The 27,400-nt window shown below is 42.7% G+C and overlaps 1 protein-coding gene across 5 annotated transcripts in view; it reads left to right on the top strand.

Annotated features, from left to right (window-relative positions):
• ZNF608 (zinc finger protein 608) overlaps positions 1–27,400 on the top strand; it is a 101,122-nt gene that overhangs the window by 36,576 nt on the left and 37,146 nt on the right. For 4 of the 5 annotated variants that reach the window (XM_032476616.1, XM_032476615.1, XM_032476617.1 and 1 more), the window contains one exon: positions 7,380–7,635. The exons of the other annotated variant lie outside the window; for it this stretch is intronic. In XM_032476616.1, coding sequence (XP_032332507.1) covers positions 7,380–7,635 — 256 coding nt within the window. The remainder of the gene's footprint in view (positions 1–7,379; positions 7,636–27,400) is intronic. 5 annotated transcript variants of the gene reach the window in all.

The raw sequence follows: 27,400 nt of genomic DNA, 5'->3' as shown, positions 1-27,400 counted from the left end.
TATTAAGACATTGAGTCTTGAGTAGTTTAATTATACTCTCTTTCCATACTCAGGACCTTCTCTTTTGCTTTGAAGAATTGTCATGAATAAAGAATGGAGTTAAAAAACATCATTGTTGTTTAAAATATATTTTACACCTATGGCTGGCCCTTGAGTGACTCGGCCTTGTGGCCTGCACGTGGGGCCACTTCTGGAGGGATATACTAACAGTCAGTGACCTTCTCTTGGCTGCCACCCCTGAGTAGTGCCACAGAGGCCCCAGGTTGGCATCCTGCGATTCCAGCGTGGCTGGAGTCCTGCCTAGAAAGGGAAACAGCTCTCTTGGGACCAGAGACCTGGTCCATCCCCAGGCTGATCCCCACCTGTTCAGTGGCTCAGCCTCTAAAAACACTTGAGCAGCTCAACCTTTGGCTTTTTATTTCCAGCAGTCTCTGGTCTTCACACCTGGGAATGAGAAAATGGAAATAAGGGTATGATTCCTAGTCACTGTACCTAGTTGTTGCTTTTGGAATCGGATGATTTAAAACAGTAACAACAACAAAAAAAACCTGAGCTTTGGTTTCAGCGAAGTGTTCAGTGGAGGTTTCTGGAGGGATTGCAGTGTTTGCTTGGGCGCACCGAAGTGCATCATTCTGAACTGTGCCGTGAAAGGTGATTCAGGTGTGCGGCTTCTCACATACAGAAAAGGGCAGAAGTTACCTGGGGAGGAAGGTGTCTGAATCATGTGTCGTGTTTTACATTTAGAAGAGTTTCTTTTGCTGTTTGATCACTGTAGGTTCAAATTCTGGCTCAGCCAATGACCTTATGTGACCTTTCCCGTTTCCTGTTCCTGATTTGTAAAGTATTGAAGAAGAGAATGCACAGTGTAACCCCTCCCACGTTACATGTGTTAAGCTAGCTGCTGCTGTTACTGTTTTCACAAGAAGGCCCAGGGACTTTGAAGTCAGAGAGGTTTGGCCTTGAAATTCTTTGGGTCAGTTGCCCATCCTTTGAGATCTTCAGTTTCTGCTTCTGTAAAATGGGGATGTGAGGAGTGTGAAAGGAGATAGAAAACATATGGGGCCTGGTGCACAGTAGGCCCTAGTAAGAGCTTGCCCTGTTTGGCAGCGAGCTGTAAGCATGCATTACCTTGATAATGGTTCTAAAAGGAGAAGTCTCCCCTGCATGTAGTCAAGACAGAATTCGGAATGACTGAAATACAGTTGTTCCAGGTTTGTCCTTCAGGGATGGAAAATTCACCCTTGGTGATCATTTTGGAGAAAGGATCAGTGCTTGAGGAAACCGTTTTTTAAGCTTACCTTGCTTTGCTAATGATGCGGTGATGTCAGGCAGAAAGAGTGGTTAAAATGCAAAGTGACAGACTGTGGCAGTGGTCACCTTTAAAGAGCTGTGATTTACCCTACACAAAGTGCAGTCTCTGTCTAATGCTTTTCAAATTAAAGAGGTGACTGTGGGCAATCTCATAAAACAGCCAAATACCAGGATCTGGAGAAAACGTGAGCATTAAGTAATCGTGTCCCAGCGTGCTCATAGAATGTAAGAATACTGACTCTGAGCAAAATAAAACACCATTCCCACTCTGGTTGTTGGCAACCCAAGAATCTCAGGATTGAGGGGTTATGAGCGAGACGAGCATGGAGATTTGTGGCAACAAGATGGAAGAAATCGGGCAGGCTCCCCAGTCAGGGTTCAGACTTGCCCCCGGGGTATGGGAGGGAATTTTTCATTGAGACCTGCCTATCTCCTGGTCCTGAGCTTCCCCTCTGCCTGGCAGGACTAGCCGTCCCCACAGCAAGGCCACCTGACTGCCCCTTTGTTGGGTCTTAACTGGAGGGGGAGTGTCCGCCGGAGCACCCCCAGCCCCGCCCTGGCGACCCCTCCTCACTTGTCAGTTTCAGGTACACAAGACCGTCCCGGCTGACACAGTCAGTGCTTCAGCGATGCAAAGCCCTTGCCACCAACACTCCAGCTTGGGAGCCTTCCTTGCTCATCAGCACTTGGGAGGCTCTTGAAATGAGATGAACAGAAAATATTGCCAGAATCTCTGCTGATTTCTTCCCCCAAGTCCTCTGATTACACACACACAGTGCCGCTATCTGTGTAAATAACCTTTTCTTCCCCGCCTTCCTCTCCCCTCACTGCTCCCCCACTCCCATGCTCTTAGGCTCTCTCAAGTGATAAATAGCCAGGCTACTGCTCAGTGTGCACCAACACCTGGGAATAATCACGCAAAAATAACAGTGAGAGACTGCCGCGCGTCTGTTCTTGACATTAACTTTCCTCAGTTTGACAGGCTGCCACCACCAGCTGTTAGACTTATGGGTCTTTTTTTTTTTTTCCTTCCCCACTGGAGACGGCTGCTTTCCTCTTAAGGGCTATAGTAGGTTACATCAGTGTCCCGTTAAGATAACAGAAAAGAGCTTCGACAAAGGAACCATTGCCACAACCAGCCAGTTCTCTCTTCTAATCTTTTATTCCAGCTAATAGTAATATTTGACTAATAATTCCCTGCCCACTTTTTTTTAAAGGGAATATCTGATTATTAACTGTTTTAGGGTCCTTCCCTCCAGAAAAGTATTTATAATCGCCTCCCTGGAATTGCCTTTGAATGTATCAAATCTTAGCATTTGGCTTTAAAGGGCCAAACCATCTACTGATTTCTTTTCAGTTCAGGTCTTTGGCATATTTGTAATAATGATAATACTGTTGACCATGGCAGTAGCTTTTATTTATACTTCGTACTAGGTCCTGGGCTAACGTTTCAATGATGTCAGGTGGTAGTCACAATAGCAGTGAGGTGTTGTTTCCATGTTACAGATGAAGCCACTGAGTCCCAGAGAGAGAGCAAGCAATTTGCCTCAGTTATGTTGCTGAAAGTAGAGCTGAATTCCAACTGCAGAGGCTGATCGCCACACCGCACTGTCTTCCACTACATGCTGTTTTTTTGCACTCAGGCCACCAGGGCCAGCCCCTTGGACGAGGTTCTGTGGTGACACTTGTGATTTTGCTGGATTTGTGTAATGATATGATTGCTGCTGCAGTCTTGCCCACTCCCTTGTTTTGCTAGAAGCCTGCACTGTGCAGGTGTGCAGTGATTATTTATCGGGCATGGGTGATCAAGTTTAGGTGAATAAAAGGAGACTTGGGAGAGCGGTGCACGAAAAAGAGGTACAAGTAGAGCTTAGTGGAAGGAGACTCTGTAGAAGTGGAGGACTCATCGGGCCCTGTGATCAAACAGGATGGATTGAACTGGTGGACGGCTGCCAGCTGCCAGAGTAGGAAAGGAGCAGTATTTCCCCAGGCTGAGCTTCTCAGGGTTAAGCCCTTTTTCTTAGACTTTTAACACACTTTAACCGCACTTAACCATGCATTTGGAGAGGATTATAGATTTATGTTAAACATAGTAGGATATAAAAAGGATCTTTGTAAGGTTGTGTGCAGGGTTAGAGAACTGTAATATCAGACCAGGGATTTTTTTTTCTTCTTTTTTAAAGCCAGTGTTGACTGAACTCAGCACTATGCCAAGCTTTCGCTTGACTTGAATTATCTCCTTGAGTCTTCACTGGGACCCTGTGCGGGGTGATTGTTATTCTTACTCTCATTTCTTTGATCCAGACACGGAGCCTTAAAGTAGCCAGGTCATTTGCTCAGGGTCTTGCACAAGCAGGGCCAGGATCTGAACCCAGCACAACCCGAGGTCCAACACCACCGAGTCCAGGTGTAGGCTGCCTCCTCACCAGACTCCCTTCTTGAAACCGTTGCTGCTTTCCTGTCTTAAGGAGCCTCACTAGTTGACGAAATATTACATTTCAGTGTATGATCAGTGAGTGACCTGAGCAGTCGGGATGCAGTGGAGTTGCCCTTTTGTATAAGGCAAAAGTAACTAGCGAAGTTCTTTTCAAATCCTGGGTTACATGGTGCCTGTGACTATGAGTTGGACACCATGAAATACACAAGAGAACCAAAACATTTTTTGCAGGGAACTTCTCCCGCTGGGGGCATTCACTGGCAGGAAGCAATGGCTACATTCCAAATGATTTCCCTTTTACCCCTCTTTTGTCTCCTAGTGTGTGTTGAACCCCTTCTGTCAGGTTCCTGCTTGGAGGATGCTACTGTTTTATGCTCACCTGGGCTGCCAGTAGAGATAGCTTATCGCCCTCACACAAACATGGGCCACAGTTTTCTCTAGAATGAGTTAGCTGGACTAAATGACCTTCTAGCTAAAACGTCCTGTGGTTGTCTCAGAAAAGCTGGAAATGCCAACTCAGCTGCCTGTGCCCGGCCAGGTCCCTGGAGGGGTGGGAGGTGGAGGAGACTCAGCCCTGTGAGTTGAGGCTGTTAAGGAATGTGGGCCCAGCATAGCATGTTATCCAATTATTATGTTAACAGAGAATGGAAATTTAGGCTTTCCCCTAATCTTTTGTGTTGGCAAAAAGATGAGAATGTGTTTAAAAGTAGCATACCTGCTAAATAAAACACCTCTGGGAGTGGCTGTAAATCCCTTCCCCTCTCTGGGTGTTGATCTCTGGGGACCAGGAAACCCCCCAGTAGACCACGTGGGTGGTCTTTGTTCTTCACTCCAAATCCTGAAATCCCAAGGGAGAAAAGTTCCCTTTTCTCTTCTCACTGGTTGTAATGATGATGATGATAATGATGATGATCTGGTACCTACGGGAATATGAGTTTTGAGCCACACTGAGGAAGCGAATGCAGTGGAAAAACTAAGAGAAATTCACTTGTAAAACTCAGAGAGTGGACCCTTTAAAACTCTATTACCTATCAAGTCTTCCTATCAAGTTTAAGAGTTTCAGACCATTATCACATGGGGGGACTGTTTGTGATTAAGTTCATATTTATTGTCCAACTTCTTTGAACCTTAGCTTTCTCATTTTAAAACACGTGTGGACAGGGCTCCAAGGTCCTATCTATAAATGTCATCAACTGGACTCTTTTCAATGCATTTGGATTATGTTAATGGAAATAAACACAGTTAACTCACTGTTGGCTCAAGATACCATGGTCTTTCCCATCAAGCCACCTAGAAGCTTCATCTTTGAAATTACATATATATCCCAAATAGTATGCGAGTGTGTATCTCCGTGCAAACAGATTCATAAGCAGAGTTATACTGAAATAGGGATTTAGTCTAGAAATTCTGTTGTGATAGGATTCGTGATCACTATTAGCAGGCCAAAGAATACATTTTCCACTTGAGGAACATGGGCCTCAGAGAGGTTAAATGATTCTCCCAAGTCACAAGCTTACTTAGTGTGGGAGGCAGGGCTACTGGTGTTGGCGCGCCCTGTCCCTGTAAATTCTGTTGTACCTGTTGCTCCAGGGTGTCCTGATATGCAACATTAGAGTTGATACTAAGACTCCTTACGAATGAATGTAGGCTGTTGATCAAGGATATAAAGAATGTTTTCAGGATACTGTTCTATTTTGTCTTTTCAGTTTATATGTGTAGCACCAAATTACAGTCAATCTACAACTAACCGTGCAGATTAAGAGGTTGTTGGGAAACATGCAAAAAAAAAAGTGCAGTAGCTGGTTTATAATTTTCCTCTGTCTTTTTAAAAATTCTTTTTTAAATTTTTAAGTGATTTCAATCTCATACAATCTTTTGGTTGTAATTAAGACTACAAGGTTGTATTGGATCCTCCCACTCCTTAAATTTTCTTCCTCAGAACCCCTTTTCTTCATTTGTCAGCTCAGTTTTAAAATAGGAACTATCAGTGCGAACTTTGATCCACATTAAGCTGCATTTACACGAAAGCATAAATCACCAGATCTGGGGTTTGGGGCTGTTAAATGCTTTTCTTTCTTGGGCTCTGTGATCACGAATGAAGAACAATAAAAAGCATGGAGCAAAAGAAGTTTTATGGCAGCTTTGAGAGCAGGAAATTAAGTTTCTTTAACGTGCAGTTGGCTGAAGGGCTGTTCGATTGCATCTTGGATCACTCAGGCAAGTGAACGTCAGTTTATCATTTTTGTGAAACGCAAACTGTAGAAATAGTTCCTACAGTCATATGAACAAGGCGCCCACACAGATGACTGCTTCAGCTGTTTAACTAGGAGCACACTTCCTCATATGACTTATCTTGAAATACACTCTTTTTGTATGTGTGTGTGTGTGTGTGGTTTTTTTTTAAAGAACAAAGACTATATAATATTATGTCTGTAGCCAAATGTGGATTTCTTAGAAATGTTAACTGGGAATACATGAACAGACTAAGATGGTGTTTTACCAGGACACCTTTCTCTGTGTCCTTGTTACACATCTAATTTGTTCGCCCAACTGATAAAACATGCGAGGTATCACCTCTTCTAAGTCGTGATGTCTCTTTGCAGCTTGAGGACGTAGGTGATCTGAAATCCCCGGCAGACACGCTCTGCATTTGGCTCTTTCACATTTGATAACCTGTCAGCAGGGCCAAAGCTCTTCTGTAGCAGTCATGACAGTTATTAAAATGGGCCAAATGCATGAATGGCTCGGTTGGCGATCTGCCTGTTCAGTACACGCATAGCCTTCGGTTTCATTATGGCCAGACTCGTAAACTTTTTGTGGTGAAGGACCTCTTTACTGCTCTCCTCAGGGTCAGGGTGCAGAGGAGCTAGTACACTGCACGACCTTGTAGAGACTCCTTTCTCTTTCCCTGGACACAGAGAGGGCTGCCGATTCCTCATCAGACTCATCGGAGATCTTTACTCACTGAACCACTCAAGGGCTTGTGCGTTGGAGAAACCCACGTTCTGTTGAGCACACAAATTTTTTCTCTGTTTATATGAATTCTGCTAGAACACTTAATTAGGAGTTGATGCTTAATATATGCTAATAATACCCAGCTTCTGGTTTTCAGTGTGTGTAATCAAGTTTATGTATTTTCTATATTCGGCAGAGGAAGTTAATATATTTTAGTAGTGATTTAATTCATTATGTTTTATAAAGTACTTGGAAAGCCAATTTTAGTCCATCTCCTTTGCTTAAATGTCCAGTGATGCATATGTGGGTATTTATTGGAGTTTCTCCTTTGGAAAACATTGTAATTTTTGCAAATAAGATTTCATTACGAGTGAGCCACAGGCTTGATTTTACAAAGCAGACTTCATTCACGTCTCCTTCTATTGGAGAAGGACGTCGATGACCTGCCTCTAACACAGGCAGCTAGAGCTCCAATGTTGACCTCGTTGGTCACAAAAAAATGAAAATTCTCATTTCTGTTCTCCTTTGTATTTTGGCACCAGTAAAACACACAAAGCATATTATCATTGCCAATGGCATTTGGAATGGTGGTCTATTCTGCAAGTGATGTAAACAGATTGCATGGAAAAGAGCTCCGAGATGCAGCACCACTGCAGTAAGCCTGTCTGTCTTTCAGGTTGACCCCCTGTTTACAGTGCCAGCGCCACCGCCGCCGATTCCCAGCGGTCTCACGCCTCAGATTCTGCCCTCCTACTTTTCCCCATCTTCATCCAATATTGCAGCACCGGTTGAACAGCTTTTGGTTCGGACTCGTTCCCTGGGTGTCAATACATGTGAAGTTGGAGTAGTGACAGAGCCAGAGTGTCTCGGGCCCTGTGAACCCGGGACCAGTGTGAATTTGGAAGGGATCGTGTGGCATGAAACAGAAGAAGGTAAATACAATTTCTTTTTATATATTTCCCCGTGCCCTCTTCGTCGTGATTGTCTGTGTGTCTACCTGTAAGGGGAGTTTGCTTGGTGGTGTTCAGAGAGGAATGAAAAGTGGTTCTTACACTCTCTTGATTTTTCTGGAAATAAGAGCTATGTTTATCTTTATGGTCATGGCTGCTTTTAAACACTCGAGATCGGTCTGGGGTCCATCAAAGTGGTTCTCCGCTTTAAGTGCTGACATGGAAGGGCTGGGAGAACCAGGGGGAAGGGTGATCCTCTCCCCTAAGAAGTATCATAGTAAATAGCATGGGAGGTCGATCTCAAGTTCATTGTCTTCTTGGTTTGCCAACTGATCTGTCTTGATGAGGCTGTTTTTGCATCGTGAAGGCTTATATTTGCTTTCTGAACTGAGTCAGGTTCTTGTATCTGCCGAGGGCCATTCCCATGATGTGGTTGTGGCTGGTTGTTACTCACAGCTAATGAAGCCAAGGTCAAAGGCTTAAGCCCCAGTTGAGCCAGTCACCTCTCTTCTAGGGCTGGAGACAGCACTTTCCCTGCCCCTAAACTCAGCAGGCCCTCTGGCAAGTGCCATCCACAGGTCACAAGAGAACCAGGGTACAAGAGAAATGGATCAGGTTGAATCCTTCATTGCTACTGGAAATAGTGATAGGTGTATGCTGTGCTAACAGTGGTTCCAGACCATGCTTGGCCAGATCTCATAGCACGTGATCATCAAATGTAGCTTGTTTCAGATGGCCAGTGTCCTTGATGGAGGCCAACAGAGAATTAGAAACTAAATACCAAGGAGAGAGCTGCCGTTGCTCCATTGGGGACTGAGCAGAGTAGAACATATGTGGGAGAAGGCATGCCCTAGGGTGCACTGGGGCACAGAGGAAAATGAAGAACATGGGAAAGTTTTTTCCCTCTGAGCTAGGTTGGTTAAGGATAAAGGAGATGATCATTGTCAGTGTCCTGGGAGAGGAGTTAAGGGCAGCGATGAGGGTAACAAGAAGGGTCTGAGACTCAAAATCATTGTTTGGGTTCCTCTGTGTCAAGGGGAAAAATAGAGGGCAGAAACTCAAAGGCGAGAAAGTAAAATATATGCAAAAGAGGCTGAGCGGATGGGGAAGGGGAAATATTAGGGGTAATAGCAGCAAAAGAAGTGACTGAGAGCAAGTAGTTAAGAATCAGGACAAACTGGGGACTGGAAGGAGAGAATAAAACTGAAGAGTGACAATCAAGTGACAGGTGTAAGCATAATTCTCGGAAGGCAGGAAACAGCCCAAGCTGTTTCATGATAGAAAAACAAGACTTTTCAGAAAAATCTTTGAGTCCTTCATGTTAACGTTGAGTATATTCTAGTAGGATGGATTTCATAATTAGATTAAAAAAGAACTTTGAAGATAGCTTCAGTAAAGAAAAATAAAGATTTAATTTTTTAAGAAGGTACCAGAAAAAGGGCATGAAAGCAGTAGATACAAGAGGCTCTCTTACTTGCTCAGATAGAACTGATAGTTAAAATTTACTCTTGGTTTGAGAAATTTGGGGGACTTGGGGGGGTCCTCCTCTTTGTGCTTTTAACTGGAAAGCCATTTAAAACAGTACTGTGCAACCGCATTGGGAGGAATTGCTGTAAGAGGAGCTGGAATTAAAATTCTCCCTGTCTTGCTTGCCTGTACAGATACCATCCAGTGCGAGGGGGTCCCGTGTGGGGAGCAGACTTCTTCCTCGCTGCCTCTGTTTGGGTTGCGTACAGGGCACCTTCCCTAAGATTTTCCCCGGAGCAGAAGTGGTGGCTAAGGGCTTTGGACTGGCATGTTGGTGGGAAACGCGTAGAAAAGGAATCAAGACATTAATCAGGTTAATTAGCGTAGGTACTGATTTTCAGGAACACAAAGAGTTGGAAAGAGGAAGGGTTCATTTCCATCAACTTGAAAGTCAGATTTTCTTGTACTTGGGTAATTGACTAGGGTGTCTTCTCTTTCCTAGTTAGGACTTACCACTCATTATTTTATGACTTGTCATGATTTTATTTATTCCAGTGTAGGGTAGGACCAAGTCCCTGCAGTGTGACCTCCCTGGGTGGTAGATGTTGTCAGAGCAGCCACAAACTTTCTGGAACAGCTCTAAAGCTTGAGTTGTTTTTCATTTTGCTCTAAAGTCTGCTGGGTTTTGACTTTTAACCTTGGCCTCTAAAAAAAGATGGGATTATTTAGGGAAAAAAATCCTGTGTGTTTAAAAACTATAGCAATACAGGAGTGGATAAGAATTCTGGTACTCTGGGCAGGTGCCGAAAGAGCTTTCACCGTCGGTGTTACTCAGTAGTGATGTACATAAAGCCACTCCAGTTCTTGCTGTTCTCTGAAAGTCCATCCGCAGAGTCTGATGTCCCTGCTCTGGTTTGCTGGGACCTGTGCATCCCTGTGGATGGCTTCTCGCCATTCATCCAGTGGACTGATAGCTTTAGAAGCTTTTCAGGCACCGTAGTGGCGCCCTCAGCAGCTCCAGCCCTCTTTGAACTGCCTCCCATTTTCCAGGATGTGGAATGCCTGGGTGTTTACTGTGGTGACAAGAAAGAGATCAAGCTGGTAATAGAGTTATTCTTGCTGAATAAACTAAACTTCTGACCTCTGTAGAGTTGAAGAACCCGCCTTAGGAGAGGCCCAGGTCATGAGATGTGTGTTTAATGTGTGAACATTTTCAAGAGCGTTCCATTTGCATTTTTCTCTCAGTACAGTGTGTTTACAGCACTTGTAGCCGATTTAAAAATTAAACCCATTTGACCATTAATTTTTCCCTTTTGGGAAAAACAAAGAAAGAACCAGAACAAACACATTTGGAGCCAGTTATTTGGCAGAGCTCAAAGAGATGGATTTGGGGAGTAGGGGAGGGAAAGGAAGCCGTGGTGGTTTTCTAGGACGAGGTTTCGCTTACAGAGACCTTTGAGTTGAGCACTTACAAAGCTGTCGGTTGCCTCTGACTAATGTCCTATAGATGGAGTTGAATAAAATCTCTTCCTGGGTATTTTCAGTTCTAAGGGCATTATAGTACCAGTTGTTTTTCACAAACATGGTTTGTTATGTGTATTCACACATGTATGAAGTGTGTGTGTGTGTGTGTGTGTGTGTGTGTGTGTGTGTGTGTTTTAAGATCCTAGGGATTTTAAAAGCGCCTGTCTGTAGTTTGTGGGAAAGTGTTGAGTGTTCTTGCGATTTCATTGGAAGGTGGTAGGAACAGCAACACTGGAACGTGAAATCCCCACTAAGCACCTAATTGTTTTTTGTGCTTGGAATTCCCATTTGAGGAGGGTTCTTTTAATCACAGACTTCCCCCCTCATGTTACTGCCAGTACACGAGGTCCTGGTTGCCTGAGAACCAAATTGTACTTAGAATAAAGTGTGATGAGAGACGTTCCCTCTGGAAATAATTAGTGGGTTTCAGATCATACTTAATAGGAGAGAAAAACTATTACTGCATTTGGATGTATACTTCTTCCACTCTGATCCTTCTTTAAGGTGAATGCATAGGAGCAATGGTGTGTTGTACAAAATTACTCACAGATGTTGGAAGGAATTTCCTGAGCATTCATTCCTGACATTTGGGACACACATGCCAGTGTGTAGTCATTTGTTTGAAAATTTGCTCTTGGTGGTGGGTTGGGGGAGGGTGGAAACCAAAAAAAGGGTGTATATAGCAATGTGTGGGAAATACATCAGTGCTGAACCTGGCTGTTTTAGCTTTAGAGAATGTGTTTTCCTTTTGATATTTATTGAATCCTGATTTTTTTTTTTTTTTTTTTTTGGTTTTTTGTTTATTGGTTTTTTTTTTTTTTCTTTCCCTACCCAGGAGCATACTTGGTTTGGCTGGGTCCATTGTTCATTGTTATGACTGTCATTTACCACGGCTTTGCCATTCTGTCCTAGAGTAAAGCCACCAAAGAAAAGGAGGTGAAAGAAAATGGGTATTTGCCAACGATGGCCTCTAAAACATCTGTAGGTTATAGATCAGTGATTCTCAGATTGGTGCCTGTGAGTCATCTGGTAAGCTTTTAAGACATGGTTGGCGCCCAGGCAGCCCTCCCAGGCCTTTCCTTGGTCTGGGTTGGCAACTTGGTCAGGTTTGGTGACCCGACATCAGTGTTTTTTCAGATCTCCCCAGGAGATTCTGCTGTGCAAACAAGGATGAGAACCACTGTCTCAGGGGAGAGAGGGGATGTCCTGGCCCTGTGCAGGCTGCTGGACCTCTTCCCTTTAAGGAAGTTGCCTCATTTTCTCAGGTGAGACATGGACCGAGATACTTGCCTTATTTACCTCACAGGGTAGATAGTGTCTGTCAAGGTGTGTCTTGTGGCAGGTGAGCATAGCTGTTTAATCACTATGCTAATGAGAAAAAGGGTCCAGCTCTAATCCTGAACAAACTCCACAGAGCTTTTGAGGGACTTCATGTACCACTCATGCTCATTTATTAATATAGTGGGCGGACCTTAGTTATTTTCTCCAGTAAGCCAGACACTGTGGCTTCATTTCTTTGTGGTCTGCTGAATTTTTTTTTTTAAATAGTTCAGAAACCCAGAGTGTAAAGGAAAGTTGATAAAAGTAGCAAATAAAGGATTGGACTCAGAAAACATTGGGAGTTTTCTGAGGGGATGATGGAAATACAAATGGCGACTTAAGAGGAAAAGTCTAGTGGGAGGGGAGGAGTGCTTGTTTCTATCACGTCCTTCCCCTGACGTTCTGCGTGTTTTCTGAGGAAAGAAAAGTGATCTTGGGAATTAACGTTTTAATTAACTGGAGAAGTAAATGATTCTCTTTTAAACCACCAGAGATGCCCTTAAATTCTTCTGCTTTTCCTGCATCTCCAAAGTCATAAAGAGGGTAGTGTTTAAATGTGCAATAGAGGGGATTTTAAGCTAATTCATTAAAAAGAAAATGATGTTACATCATTGATGCTTGATCTAATGTGTGGTGGTGTTATTCCTGTTCTGAAGTATTTACTTCCCAGCCTTATTGAAAATAGAGCATTTCTTTAAAATTTTTGATTCAAGAGATTAAGTTTTAATCCAAGCTTACTTTTTTTCTTGATGAGGGAGGGTCTGACTATGATGTTTTTTGGAGGAGAGGGAGGGTCTGATGCTGTGAGGTATGAGGGTAGGTGGTCCAAGCTTTGTATTTTCAGTAATTGAGCACAGAGGCGGTACCTGAGTGAAACATTGCTATTTGTTGAGATATTTCCCAGTGAATTTATAAATTTGGCTTTGACTCACAGGCAGAGTGAGATGCCCACTTTCACTTCTGCATTTCACTGCCTGCCGTGTCAGTGATGAATAACAACTGTGCAGTGATGGGGAACTTTAAGATGGCTGGTGGGCATGCACGCCAGCAGTGCTCTGCTACGTGGAGAGAAGTCAGCCCCCAGGATGTGAGTTTGGTAGGTGAGCATAGTTGTTCAATCACCGTGCTAATGAGAAAAAGAGTCCAGCCTTAATCCTCAGCACCAACTCCACTGAGGTTTTGAGGGACCAAAAGAACTGCTAGTTACTTCCACTCTGTATTGGCCAGGGACCTTCCCCTCACCTTCCCCTCATCTTGTAATGGTGGTGGCCAATGAAAGTACAGATTGTTTCTTGAGGTTCATCACCATTGGTATTAGAGCAGCTCAAAGGGTGTGCCTTCCAAAGTGTACAGGTGCTGCCCATTTTCACCCACAAAGGCACCCTAGATAGAAAATCAAGTCCATACATTTTCTGGACCATACACCATCCTAATTACCTCTGATTATTCTGTGCACAGTGGTGAAGTTTTTAATAAAATTGGTTCATTACAACTACCAAGCTCATATAACAATTTTTTTTTAAAGATTACTAAAACTAATGGTACCAGCTTCATGGAAAAATACAGAAAATAAAAATGGAGAACAACAGGTCTTCACACAGTAGACACTCAATAAAGATTGTTGACTGAAGGTGAGAGAAAGGAAGGGAGCAGGGAAGGCTTGCCTGGGCTGCTTTCCTGGGTTTTGCTTTACTCCTGGACCTGTTTTATGCTTTCCTGATGAGGTAATGTGGCCAAAATTTAGATACGATGAGTGACTGTGTGTTGCTGGAAAGCCATAGCATAGACAGTCACTTCACCTCTTGCCAGTGTAAAAAATAAGATGCCATTGGGTAGGATTCAGCTTAATGTTTTTGGACCAAACATTTATTCTTTTGTGTTATTTGTGTATATATTTTGGTGGTGACAGTAGGTGTTAAGTAATGAAGCAGTAAGTTTTAAACTCACTGTATTAAAGGCATTTTGTTACCCCTTTTTGGTTGGTTGATATTGTAGTGTGAATACAGAATGTAAAACATTTTAAACCTAACTTTTCTTAGGATTGACGTATGTATAGTGAAAGATTTAAGAAGTTGTCTTGAAAGATTTGGGTGTATGGTATTGTCCTGTGTGCTTGCTTACCCTTTTCCTATAAAGGGGTTGGTAAGAAAATCTTATCTTAGTATTATAGGGACTTGGAAATGAAGATATTATTTTCCAGTTACAAAATTCACACAGTCTCTGGGGTTGCAAAGAATAGTTGTTGGCCCTTCTGGGCATATTGATTAAGATATTCCATTGATCTTTTTTTTTTTTTACTGAATTTTTAAAATAGCAGCTTCATTTGAGATGTAATGCACATAATGTACAGTCCACTGATTTAAAGTGTACAACTTAGTGGGGTTTTTTTTTTTTTGTATTCAGAGTTGTGTAACCATCACCACAATTACTTCTAGAACACTTTCAGTGCCCTCCAAGAAGCCTTGTACCTGTTAGCAGTCACCACGAACTGACCACAATCGTCCGTTTCATTGACTTCTGCATCTTTGTCCTTACCTGATTCTAGGTTGTATTTGTGTGTCAATATGTATATTTCATGGATAAGAGAAAAGGTTGTTTGTTGAACACTTATTTTGTGCTGGACATCGTGCTGGCTTTGCTTGCCAGCTAATTTCCTTCAGTCCTCAGGACCAAATTCAGAGTAAGCGCACTCTCATTATGTTTTAAAATAGCAGACTTAGGAAGGGGTTCACCCATGCAAGGCAGCACACGTGGTAAGGGAGTTTGGCCCTCCGGAGCCCCTGCTCTTCACAGCTACCGCTGGGTGTTCTGGATTTCCATTACTGCTCAAAAGTTCCAGTATGTCTCCTGAAGTACTCTTCAGAGAAAGGGAATAAAATGTGATGTAATAGCTGGAGTTTTTATTTTTAAGCACGGAATGATCAGTTCTTCATAGGTCTAGCATCTGATTTTGGCAAGAGTAACAGTCAGCTTCAGCTGGGTTGCTGTGTACAAACCATCCCTTTCAGCCCCACTATGCCGTAAGCGTCTCTGGTGCACAAATCCCATCTGTTCTGTTCGCTGTTGGAACCCCAGCACCTGGCATGGAGTAAGTACGCCATACATATTTGTTGAATGTTGAGTAAATTCGTGGAACAAAGTGATATGGTCTTGCTACCTGTTTAAGTTTGAACAGTGTAGCTTTCTCGTCAGGAATGTGTTACTTTTAAATCAAGTTTGGCCTACACAATCTGGAAAATAGAGCTCCAGAAGCTACTTTGTCCCTGATTTTTTTTTTTAAGTCATGATAAAACCTGATGAAATTTTATTATATTTCAGCTTCCAACCTTGCTATTATTAACCTCCACCAAAAAAGGAGAAAAAAAATATTTGATGTGCTTTTTTCCCTTCAATCATTTATATCCTCAGTGTGGTTTTAATGTTTTGATTGGGAAAGGACTCCATGGCCATTTTAGGCCATTTGGGGGAAAAAAAAGTAAAAGAGAAAAATCATCTACAATCTCACTATTCAGGCAGCCACTTCACTTTGTTGACTTTCTTTCCTAGCTTTTTTCATGTGCGTTAAAAAAATTATATTTGTTAGTACACTTGTGAATATTCCTTTCTCTTCTCTCAATCTTAACATTAAAGTTAAGCATTTCTGATGTTATTAAAACACTTTCTAAGACACATTTTTCATTGCTATAAAATATTACATGGAGTGGACACAAAAAATTTAAAGTCCTCTAATAGTGGATATTTTAGTTGCCTTCAACTCCTTAGATAACTGTCAGCACTGCATAGTATATTTTTGTGCATGAAAGTTTTTGTATTTTATGGGTTTGCAATTATTATGGATTTTCCAGAAGCAAAATTGCTGAGTCAAAGGACACAGACATTTTTAATACAATGGAAGACATGAACCGCTTACCACTTTCCCAAAAGGCTGTACCGGTTCACACCACCCCAGTGGAGTGCCCTCCTTGGTTGCCCTTCCCTACTTTGGACTCACCCACATTTTGGTGACAAAAGGGATGAGGTTGTAAGTCAGAGGCATAGCTTGCAGGGCTCACACCCCAGGTCCTGTCCTAGACAGAAAGGAAATGGGACTTTTCCCTTGGAGCAAAAATCAAAATGGTCCAGGCTGAGAAGACAGGTGTGCAAGTGAAGGGATGTTCCCATGAGAGCCGGCTGCGGGGCTCTGCCTCGTGGAGGGCTCTGCTTTGGATGGTAGGGAGCTTTAGATTTCACTCCTGCTTGTGCCTGCAGCGACACTTTGCAGCTTTTTCCCCCCAAGTGAAAGAAGTTAAAAGAGATTTTTAGATCTGAGGAACTCAAACACCCAGGGGAGAAAATTAGTCTGTCAAGCATCTATTCTGAACAGGGAGGAATCGAAGTCACTTGTGTTTCTGTCTCTGCAAACATCTTTCTTTGGGGTTCTGCTCCTTTCAGAATAAGGACAGACGAAGAATGGAGTCTTGATAGAAAACCTTTGCACCGCACGATTTGTTGGTAATCATAATCTGTGACTTGATGTACCCCAGCAGTTTGCAGATTCCTCTCGGGCACACCCAGCCCTGCCCTGGCCCCTGCTTCCCACAACCATTTGCTCCCAGAGCCTCTTCTCTTGGCTGCCTCTGTACGGCAGCAGCAGGAGGAAGAATCGTCCAGGTAGTTTTTTAAAAACATCTACCAAAGCATTCCCATATGTACCCTTTCTCAGGCTTTCTGCTCTCAAATAAGTTGGGCTAATATTTCCCAGGCAAAAGGAAAATAAGCTATCATATGCGAGAAGGAATATCATAGGTTGCAAAAAGCCATTCTCAGCAAAGAAAGTTGGAGGAATTAGGCTCACGGTCAGAGGTGCAGAATGTCTAGCAAAGTCTGATGTCACAGTCAGGAGACCCAGGAGGGGGGTGGATAAAAAGTGATGTGCGAGAGGCAAGGCCCTTACTGCTCATGTGATAATTGCTTATAACTGAGCAGTAAATCGAGCAATTCTAGCCCTGCCATATGTATATTCACCCAGATGTATATTCATTTCATAATTATGCCTTTTGACTCAAATATGTTTTTGAGACCCTTTCATCATATTTCAGTCCTTGAGTGTGAGAAATGTGGCTGTTTCCTTTACGTGACACATGACACATTTGGCAGGTCTGAACAATCACCGCTTTTGCCTGGAGAACTTTACAGTTGCTCTGCCAGTGCTATGTAATTAGCATCTCATTTATGTGGAAAACTCCTATAATTAGCCCTATTATTGCTACAGGAAAACTGAGGTCTGGACAACCTAAATGAAATGACTGTGTGTCCTTTCTGGAGTTCTCGATTTCTACCTAAAATGATCAGCCTTGCCTCGTTTTAAGTCTGTTTGTGTGTGTGTGTGTGTGTGTGTGTGTGTGTGTGTGTATGAATGTAACCGATTATTTTAAAAATATGCTAAAAGGCAAATAAACATTTGCTTGTCAGTTTGAGGTTTTGACTGAAATGTGGGAACTTTATTCGGCTTACAGAGGGAATTTTTTTTTTTTTAATATTCACCAAATATTTTTACAAAAATACCCCAAATGTCATTTTTGATTCCTTAACTCTCAACAACAAATGCCCAGCCCTGCCCGTGCGTCACTGGCAGTGCCACATGTGCCTCTGGCCCAGTGAGCATCTTGTACCCGCCAGCCCTTCGGGACTCACGCACATCTGCACAGTTTGTATGTTGTCACGTTGGTGTCTCCTTGATGGCCACGTTGACAAGCCGACTTTTGAAGGAAGTCAAGTCGAAAGAGCTGACTGAGAACATTTAACATGTCTTACTTCGCCTGAGTAGCAGCAGAGACTGGTACAGCAGATAGACAGCGAAGACTGCTTTCCACCGCTTTCCCCGGGTTCAGGAGACGATGTGGCCACTCTTCAGAAGATGACCCGCCACCCAGTTTCAACCAGTGCTCTCGGAGAGCTGCTTCATTCCAGCACCTCGAATACACACCTGTGGAATTTCTTCTAGTTCAAACAGACATAGAGCGAGTGGATGCCGGAGGAGCAGAAGAACCGTAACTGGGACTAGGGGCATGGCTCGGGTGCTACCTGAACCTGGAACCCAGCTGGCTGCAGTAAGGGAGTGTGGGAGGGTGCTCTGAGTTCAAGGAGTCTTCGAGTCCTTAGGGGCAGATAAGTTAGGAAGCTGTAAACCAAAACTGTGATGATCTTTGCAAAAGCACTATTGCCATGTTGAACTTGTCTCTTCCATGAAACCCCTGCTTGGCAGGGTGACTGCAAGGTTAGCACATTCACAGGGCGTTCTAAGAAATGTTAAGTTCCAAGTTGATCATGGGACAGATGACCCAGTTAGGGGACTAGGGGCATGAAGGGTCTGTTTTCAAAGAAGCGGAATGCAGAATGAGCTACCTGAAATTACACTGACTGCATATTCATCTTTAGTGATTCGGAAGGTGACCATTAACGTCAAACCCTCAGTCAGATACTGGAGTGTCTCTGAAGTGTGTACCCTCTAGGACATCTCACTTTATATCTGTCTCTTGAGTTAAATACCTTCTTAAAATAAATATCGTCAGTATACCAGCCCTCTTTGCATTTTCTTGAAGTAGCACATTTCCAGTATGAAATTTCGACAAAGCGTGACATATGTTGCAGTGTGACCGTTAAGTATTTGAGGCTGTGGTTACCATCCCTTTCCTCATTTTCCCAAAGCGAGGAAAACGGAGTAAGGGGAATTTATGACTTGAGTGGAAATCAAGGCCGACTCTAAAGGAGAATCCCCTGCTGCAGAGTTCCAGTAGCTTCAGTGATGGCTTGGGAAAGATCTCGTCTCTCCCACTGATGCTCACCTCAAAGTTTGCAGAAGAAAGTGGGCTGGACCGTACCAGGCTCCTCCGCTGGGAACTCAGTCAGGACTGGAAGTAACCCAGATCCCCTGGGGTCTGGGTTCTGGCTCACTGAGAAGCCTTTTTTCCCCCCACATTTTGCTCCCACCCAGACCACCCTTGATCAGTGGAGTCCGGCTTTACACTACCTTTCACCCGAGGGAGATGCTGATATGCTGCCAAGGGGTATCCGCCATTAACCTGCGTCCATTTACTCGGTGTAAACCTTTTCATAGTTTGGAAAGCAGCGAAAGGAGTCTGGTGTTTACAGAGGAATATTAGGGGGTTGTCAGTAAGCCTAACTTCATGCTGTTCTTTTCACTCCGCAAATTCTGGCAGCTTCCAGTTGTTACAGTTCAGTGTTTGGTGTCGTTGCCCTATTTGTTTCATTCTGATAGTGAATGAAAAGTGACAAGGGAGAGCAGGAGTGCCAGGCCAGTTGGTAAGCATGATATGATTGATTAGAACCCTGAATGAAAACATTCCAGGGGGGTCAGTTTGCAAAGAAGGCAGCCAAAGCCTTTCTTCTAGTGCACTTGAACTTTCTGTTTTTTGTTACTTGAATCGGGTAGACAGTACAAGACTGAAAAAGCAGGCGAGAAGCTATGTGTCTTTATAATCCCCCGTGGTAACTAAACAAAAGGAGCATTTTATATTTCATTCAGAATATTGTGTTGATTAAGGCTTTCCGGAAGGGTATGATTGCATAGATCAAGAAGCACCTGGGATTTTTTTTTTTTTAATTAAAAAAATTCTTCTTTTTCCGTCTGGCTACAGTGGTTCTAGTATCTGTCTATTTAGCAGATTTTTTTTTCAAAATGTATTGTTACAGAGCCCTTAAGAGTTCTTGGTATTGCAGTTTGTGACAGATACAGGGTTCTGGAGAAAAGACATGTGGCTAGAACACAAGAATAACCTGATTATAACAAAATGGTGTGATTGCTATAGCTTGGCGGTTACTAGAGTATATTGGTGAGAAGAGAAGAGAGACTAGTGGAAAGGAAAAGGGAAAAGATGTGACTGTAACTAATATTGGTAACTCCCGCTTCTCACCACCCCCATGTGTTATAAAAATGTATGTGTATGTGATGGACTAATGGAGCTTTTTTAGAGTGCTCCTGTGGCGTCTTCAGCTTTGGCTGAAATAGCTCTTGTTCACTGTCAAAGCTGCTATATTTCACACAAGCTGAATAATGTGATGTCGTTCAGAAATGCCTTTGGACTTGTGGGGAAGCCTGGCCTTTGGACTTGTGGGGAAGCCTGACACGGTACTGGGGAAAAGCAGAACCCTAGAAAAAAGCCGGAGAACCAGACCATTGTCTCACTTTCCCCACCATCTGGCCGTGATCCGTGGGCCCGGGGCCTCATTTCCTCACTTGTGAAGTCGGGGTGGGGTGGGGGTGGAGCACATCATCTCTTGAAGATACCTGACGTCTGGGAGCACAGGGTAGTGAATAACTTAAAGTGTTCTTGACAGAACGATTTCGGGCTTAAAGGATTCAGGATGGAATTCTTAGGAAACAGTCAGTCTTGATGGCATTATCCTTAAATCACCCTCCGGGTTAGTGTCAGGTCCTGTTGAACAGGTAGGTCCAGCTCAGTCTGCAGAAATGAATCTATTTCTGGAACTCTTTATTTGCTCAGATCATTTCTTGGACTTTTAGCAGTTGTGCACATGGAGTCTGATCTGAGTTGGCAGACATGTATTTTGCACTCTGATAGACTCCAAGGCAGAATGAGCTCATTGAAGACGTTATCTGATAAGATTCCTAAAAGGTAGCCTCACAGTTTCATTAGTAGGTTTCGAGCCCCTGGTCGTTTGCCGGCTCAGGGTCCCAGGACTTCTAGTGCTACTCTGTCTACCGCTGTGGTGAGACTCCCTGTCGTGCCCAGATCCCCACTGTGATAAAACCGACTAGATGCATGAGAAGGAACATGTACATGTAGTTTAGTTTTCTTTTAAACTTTTAATCGGATTATACGTGTATATAGTTTATCAAAAAGCCACCTAGGTGTCTGAGGCCCATGGCAAACCCAGCAGTTTCTCGTCCCCCTTTCCCTCACCCAATTGCTCCTCACCAGAGGCAATGAACTGCTTTCAACTCTTTTCGGTGGTATTTTTCTCTGTATTTTGAAAGCAGATGTTTATATGGCTATTTCTTCTTTCAGTTTGAGGGTTTTGTATGAACTTCTTGTTACATTTGCCTCTTACGGCGGATACCCTATCTCCTGGGTCTAGGCATTCTTATTTCTCTCTTATTTCAGTCCCTTCGTTTTGGTGAAGTGTATCTTCCAGCAGCTTCCTAAGAAAAAATTCATGGGAAGTAAAATTTCTGAAATCTTGATGTTTGAACAAGGTTTCCTTCTACCCTCTCACTTGATGGATATAACAGCTCAGTGAAAAGTTGGTTAAAATCATTTTCTTTCAAGACTCTTGAAGACATGCCTTTGTAACTTTGAGCTCCCCACAGTGTTGCCTTTGACAAGTGCCAATGCCATCCCTACTTGAGATCTTGTGTTTGCTACTCTTTGCTACCCCATCTCTCTCTCAAGCCTCCATCTTTTCTTTGTCCCCAGCGTTCTGACATTTCTCAGTGACATCCTTCTTAAATTTGTTGTTCTGAGTTTGGTCTTCTCCTTGGACACTCAGGCCCTGGAGGGTTGGAAGTTTTGTAGTGGTATTTCTTTGGAGAGGATGTAATTTATGTTTCCCTGTTCTCTTTCTGGAGCGCCTTTTATTTAGAAGTTGAACCTTCCGTATAAACCTTCTATTTTTCTGATCTTTTCTCTCCTTTTTCAAATCTCTGGCTTAATAGGTTATTAAGTATTATCTGATTTGGGGAGATTTTCTCAACTTTATCCTTCCGTTTTTCTATTGAAAAACAATCTGTTCTTACAGAGTTTTCATTTCTAAAAGTTCTTTTTGTTAAAAAACCTATTCTAGTTTCATGAATACAGAGTCTGCTCATTTACTTAAGGATATTAATTATCTTCCTTCTCTCTTTGTTTCTTTTTCTCTCAGCATTGTTTCTAGTTTCTCTCACTTCCTTTTTTGGTTGGTGTTTGTTTTGGCCTCTTTGGTGTTGGAGAGTTTCTTCAAATGCCTGATGATCCTTGGCTGGCAGTCTGAGTGATGTTCTAAGAAGCTGGTTTGAAGGTCCATATGCTTGGGTAGATCTTTTTGATGACATAGGGAGATCTGGTTGGATCATTCCTCTAGGGGATCCCCCAGCTGGGGGTTTCCACATGCCTCTTCTCTTGCTTTGATCAGTTTCCCCAGAAAAGCCTTTTCCGATTTCCTGGCAACCAGCTTTATTTGGTCCTGATTTCAGGGGAAAATGAGTGAAGATTTCACTCTCCATTGTATAAAAGAATTAATCTTCTTGTTTTTTTAGTAGCTATAATATTATCTCCATTATACAGATGAGAAACCTCTTAAAGAGCCTTAAGTTCCTTTGTTGATTTTTCTTGGTACTACCATGTATTTCATGGACTGAATTGAGATAATTCCAGTTAATTTTACAGTGTCTTAGATTCTTGTGTACAGCATGGTGATTCAGTTATACATATATATATATTCTTTTTCAAATTCTTTTTTATTATGGCTTATTAAATGATACTGAATAAAGTTCCCTGTGCTATACAGTAGGTCCTTGTTTTTCATCTGTTTTGTGTATAATTGTTTGTATCTGCTAATCCCAAACTCCTATTGTCCCTCCCTGCCTTCCCTCTTTGGTAACCATGGTTTGTTTTCTATCTCTGTGAGTCTGTTTCTGTTTTGTAAATAAGTTAATTTGTATGATTTTTCAGACTCCACATATAAGTGATATTGTATGATAGTTGTCTTCCTCTGACTGACTTACTTCTCAAGTCACTTAATTTATTTTTGTCATGCCTTACTTGGCCTATTATGATTTTTTTTCCCCCAAATGTAGCTTTAGCTATGCTTGTTTTTCAGACAGACTGTAAGTTTGGGAAGTTAAAACAGTGGCATATAAATGAAACAACAAACCGCCTTTTTTTGGTTTAGCTATTGGTTATCTAAATAAAAGAGATTCAGTAGCTTTTGGAGTGGACAGATTGTCCCTTAACCCCAGCTCTACTTGTCTCCCTTATGGATTCTAGCCAGATCATGATTTTGAACTTGAGCTTTGTGCTTTTTGTCTTTATTTAGCAACACGGGTTGTTGACCAAGCCGTTGTTTTTTTTTTTTTTTTTTTTTTTTTCACAAATTCCTTTCAGTGTTTGTAGCGAAACCTTTATCTCGTGGTTTTGACTAACCCTTTAACATCTGCACCTCGAAGACACTGAAGCTGAGACAATTCTCACATAAGTACTTCCTTCCATAAAGAACAGATGCACTGAAGATGCCTCATTGAAGCCAGGGTCCCTTGGCCACGTCCTGTGGCGGAAGCAGGCCCTGGGGCAGGGTGTCAGGAAGGGCTCTGTTTGCTTAACCAACGCACAGGCAATTACTTGTATTTTCAAGTTTTTCTTCTCAGCCTAGGAAGGAGCCTTTTCCTTTAGTCCATCTACTTTAGTATACTAAAGGGTACGTACCTTCCTTGTTGAGTCTAAAGGCTGTAAGAAATGATTGTAAATATCACATCAATATCTTACTCTGAGACATTCATTTGTCTGTCTGGTTCAAGCACATATCCCTAGTGCCAAGCCCATGGGCGGCAGCCAGTAAATCAGTGTTGTCTGAGTTGATTGCACGGGGAAGAGGAAGGAGGTCAAGTTAGTGCATGACATTAGCACTACCCTCTCTCCGCCCATCCCCTTCCCCGTCTTGCTCAAGCCCAGGGGATCTCAGAGGGCTGTTGAGTGGGTTTCGCATGCTTCTACCAGTCCAGTCGATAAGGTGACAGGAAGTAGGCTACAGGAAATGTTTTTATATCCTTAGAAGTGTTATCTTCGAGGGGCATAGTTTGTAATGCTGAGGGAAAAGAAGCCTCCTTTCAGAGTGTCGGGAGTGAAACAGGCAAAGCTGCTAATTTGTTTTCGGCTTCAAGGAGATTTAGAGCCTTGGCCTCCCTGGCAGTAGCTCGCCGTGGAATTGTTTTCCTGCTCCTTCATCTTAAGTCTCCTGCACGGCAGTAGGAAAGGCTGGATGTTTACAGAACTGGCAGCACCAGATTCTTCTTTCGCAGACAGACTCGGAGATTTGTTGCCCGGGACTTTTCAGACTTAACGGTGTGCTCTTGGGAAAACACACCAATCCTTTTTCATATCTGAAGGCAACCACAGAACCTCCCCTGGGAAGGCCAGCTAACCTCCAGTCACTTACCTGCTGGGAAGGGATGCGTCAGAGCGAAAGTTCTTGCCCACTCACCTGGGCAGAGCTGTTATTAGCCCTGCCTGAAGGAGACAGCAACAAAAATAACACATCCGGCAACCAGCGTGCGAAGTGAGCAGATGCAGTCAGATTCGAACTTGGCCAGGCTGCACCCTAGCTTTGCCCACCAGTTGGAGGTATGAGCGTGCGAACCGAGATGACAGCCCACTGTGGTGAGGATGGAGCTTCCAAGATGTCACTTCTGGCCCCCAGTTAAGCCCTTGGCCAATTTAGACTACTTTTATAGGAACCTACCAGTGGCACTTCGGAAGAGACTATAGAAAAAGAAACTCTAGCAGGTGGTTGGTTATGTTTGTACACTCTTGGTCAGAACTTTATTATGGAGATTTCTGTAGTTAATCAGATTAATTTTAGTCTTCCATAGTTCCCTGAGATTTGGTCCCAAAGTGGAGGCATTTGGGTACTGAGAGTTGAACTTGTAAAATTTCTTGGTAACGCCTGGATCAGCATTCTAGGAACTGCTTCATCGCCAGCTTTCCTTTTTTTGGCATGGGAAACTGTGTGAAGAATGCCTTCTTTGAAGCTCAGAGGCCCACAATGAGCTACGAACTCTCTAATTGAACTTTACAAGCCGAAGGGGCCGCGTCGGACTTATGGGCTGCGTTTGAACCAACTTCCAGTCACCATAATTTAGTAGGGGTGAGCTGCCAAAAGCCATGTGGGGCTTTATTTGATCCATTTGTGAATTAAGAGCCTGCCATAAATTAATTACTATATATTGGGGCTAATAAAATCTGCAGGCTGAGAAGGCCTTTGGGTTCCTGCGTGGAGGGGAATCAGGACAGAGCTACTTCCTGGTGTGGGAGCCGTTCCTGGCCCGGGGCTTCCACGATGCTGGGAAGGGATGGTGTTCTTGCTCCCATGTCCAGCCACGAGGCACCCGAGCTGCTGTGGGCTTTGCCACCATGGGAAGACTGTGCTTTATTGATCATAATAAGCTGTTCTGTCTGATTAAAGTTGCATCATGGAGTCTGGTTTTTAGGAGCCCTATTGAGAATTCGTTGCAGAAGAAGCGATTTGCTTGTATTTTCCGATAGTTAACAGGCCAAGCAGATGGGCGAGCAGATCCGAAATTGTTGGGCTGGCTGCCTGCCATCGGTCTATGAATTCTGATTTGCATGGATATGTAATAGTTTGATGCTTCCCTTTTTTGGAAGTTCTTGCCTCTGAGCCCCGGGGGAGATTAAGCCTTGCGTTTCCTGTGGCAGGCACCCTTGGAAGGGATGTCGCCACAGTGGGCCTCACAGACCCTGTACCAGGTCAGGCACATCAGGCCCCGTGTTGTCAGAGGAGAGGGCCAGCCCGGCGGCCCATGGCGTTCCAGGGAAAACTGGTTTCACTCACCACTTGCCTTGCGTTTTCAGGTGTTTTCCTTTTCTTTTAGGCTCTGTTCACCAACATACTGAGTAACTAAAGAAAGGGTGTTAAACTTACACTTCCAGCAAGGCATTTATATACAAATGTGAAATAAGCCAGAGCTGCATGTGGGCAAAGATGATCAGTCTGAGTTCTTCTTCTTTAAAAAACTTGTTTTGCTAAATATAAGGAAAATGCTATTTAATTTTTTTTTTATTATTTACTAGTTTTATTCTTAAAGATTTTTTATTGAAGTCTAGTTGATTTACAATGTTGTGTTAGTTTCATGTGTACAGCAAAGTGATTCAGACATATATATTCTTTTCCATTATAGGTTATTACAAGATATTTAATATAGCTCCCTATGCTATACAGTAGGACCTTGTTGTTTATTTGTTTTATATATAGTAGTGTGCATAAATGTTATCACCAGACTCCTAATTTATCTTTCCCACCCCCTTTCCCCTTTGGTAACCATAAGTTTGTTTTCTATGTCTGTGAGTCTATTTCTGGTTAGTAAGTTCATTTGTATCTTTTTTTTTTTTTTTTAAGATCCCACATATAAGTGCTATCATATGATACTTGTCTTTCTCTGTCTGGCTTCACTTAATAAGATAATTTCTTGGTCCATCAAGAAATGGATGCTGCAAATGGCATTATTTCATTCTTTTTTGTCTGAGTAGTATTCCATTGTATATGTATACTACATCTTTATCCAGTCATCTGACGATGGAGATTTAAGTTGCTTCCATGTCTTGGCTATTATAAATAGTGCTGCTGTGAACATTGGGGTGCATGTATCTTTTCAAATTAGAATTTCCTCTGTATATAGGCCCAGGAGTGGGATTGCTGGATCATATGATAACTTTAGTTTTTTAAGGAACCTCCATACATTCTTCATAGTGGCGGCACCAAATTACATTCCCTCTAACAGAGTAGGGGGTTCCCTTTTCTTCACACCTGGAAAATGCTATTTAAACCATATGTGTAAGGTATAAAGAACACCATGAAAGCAAACATATATTTCCTGCCACCTAGTTGAAGAAACAGAAAATCGCAGTTTTAGGACCTTTGAAAACACCTGGTGGCCCTTCTTCCTTCATCCCACCCTGCTGCTGATCCTCTCTATAAAACGCCTTTCTGAATTTTGTGTGTTTTATTCCTAGGTGTTATAGCATTCCTCTGTAAAGAACACATTGTTTTGTTTGCTTTTGAACTTATATAAATAGAATCATACAGTATATTTTTCAACGTACTCTTTTCACTCAGCATTAAGTTCTAGTTCATTTTCACTGCTGTATCAGGTTGGTGGAATATACCATTATTGTTTATCCATTCCTGTGCCCATGGACTTTTGGATTGTGGCCCGTTCTTTGCTAGTTTCAAACATCATCCCTGTGAACATACTTGTGCCTTTCTCTTAGTATCTAAGCCAGTTTTTAAACAAACCAGTCTACTTTAAACAGTATGCTGGGTTTAAATTTTTTTTTTTTAATTTTTAAGGTTTGTTTTGCTGAGAGAGTATGCCACAAAATATTTCAGGTATTACAGATTATAAAATGACCATTCATTTCACACTTGAAAGAAAGGTATGTATTTACCCAGTGGTGTAAAAGACCAGTAGCTTGAATTCTATGCTCTTAAAAGTGCTCCAGATAAAAGTCCCAGTTGCTGCAAAATGCATTTCATTAATGTTTGTTAAAATGGCAGACTGAAAAGTCAGATGGAATTTTAAGATCAAAAAGATAAAAGTTAGGAAAAGAAAACCAACAAGATGTACCTGCTTCATTTACGCGAGCTCTATTCACCTCTCCTTCCTGGGTTCCTGGAGCATTTATTGTTTGCACGTGCCACCAGGTGT

Source organism: Camelus ferus, chromosome 3, assembly GCF_009834535.1.
Source record: "Camelus ferus isolate YT-003-E chromosome 3, BCGSAC_Cfer_1.0, whole genome shotgun sequence".
NCBI classification, from domain to species: Eukaryota; Metazoa; Chordata; class Mammalia; order Artiodactyla; family Camelidae; genus Camelus; species Camelus ferus.
Note: the sequence above shows the minus strand (reverse complement) of the source record. Positions and strands in the feature narration are given on the sequence as shown.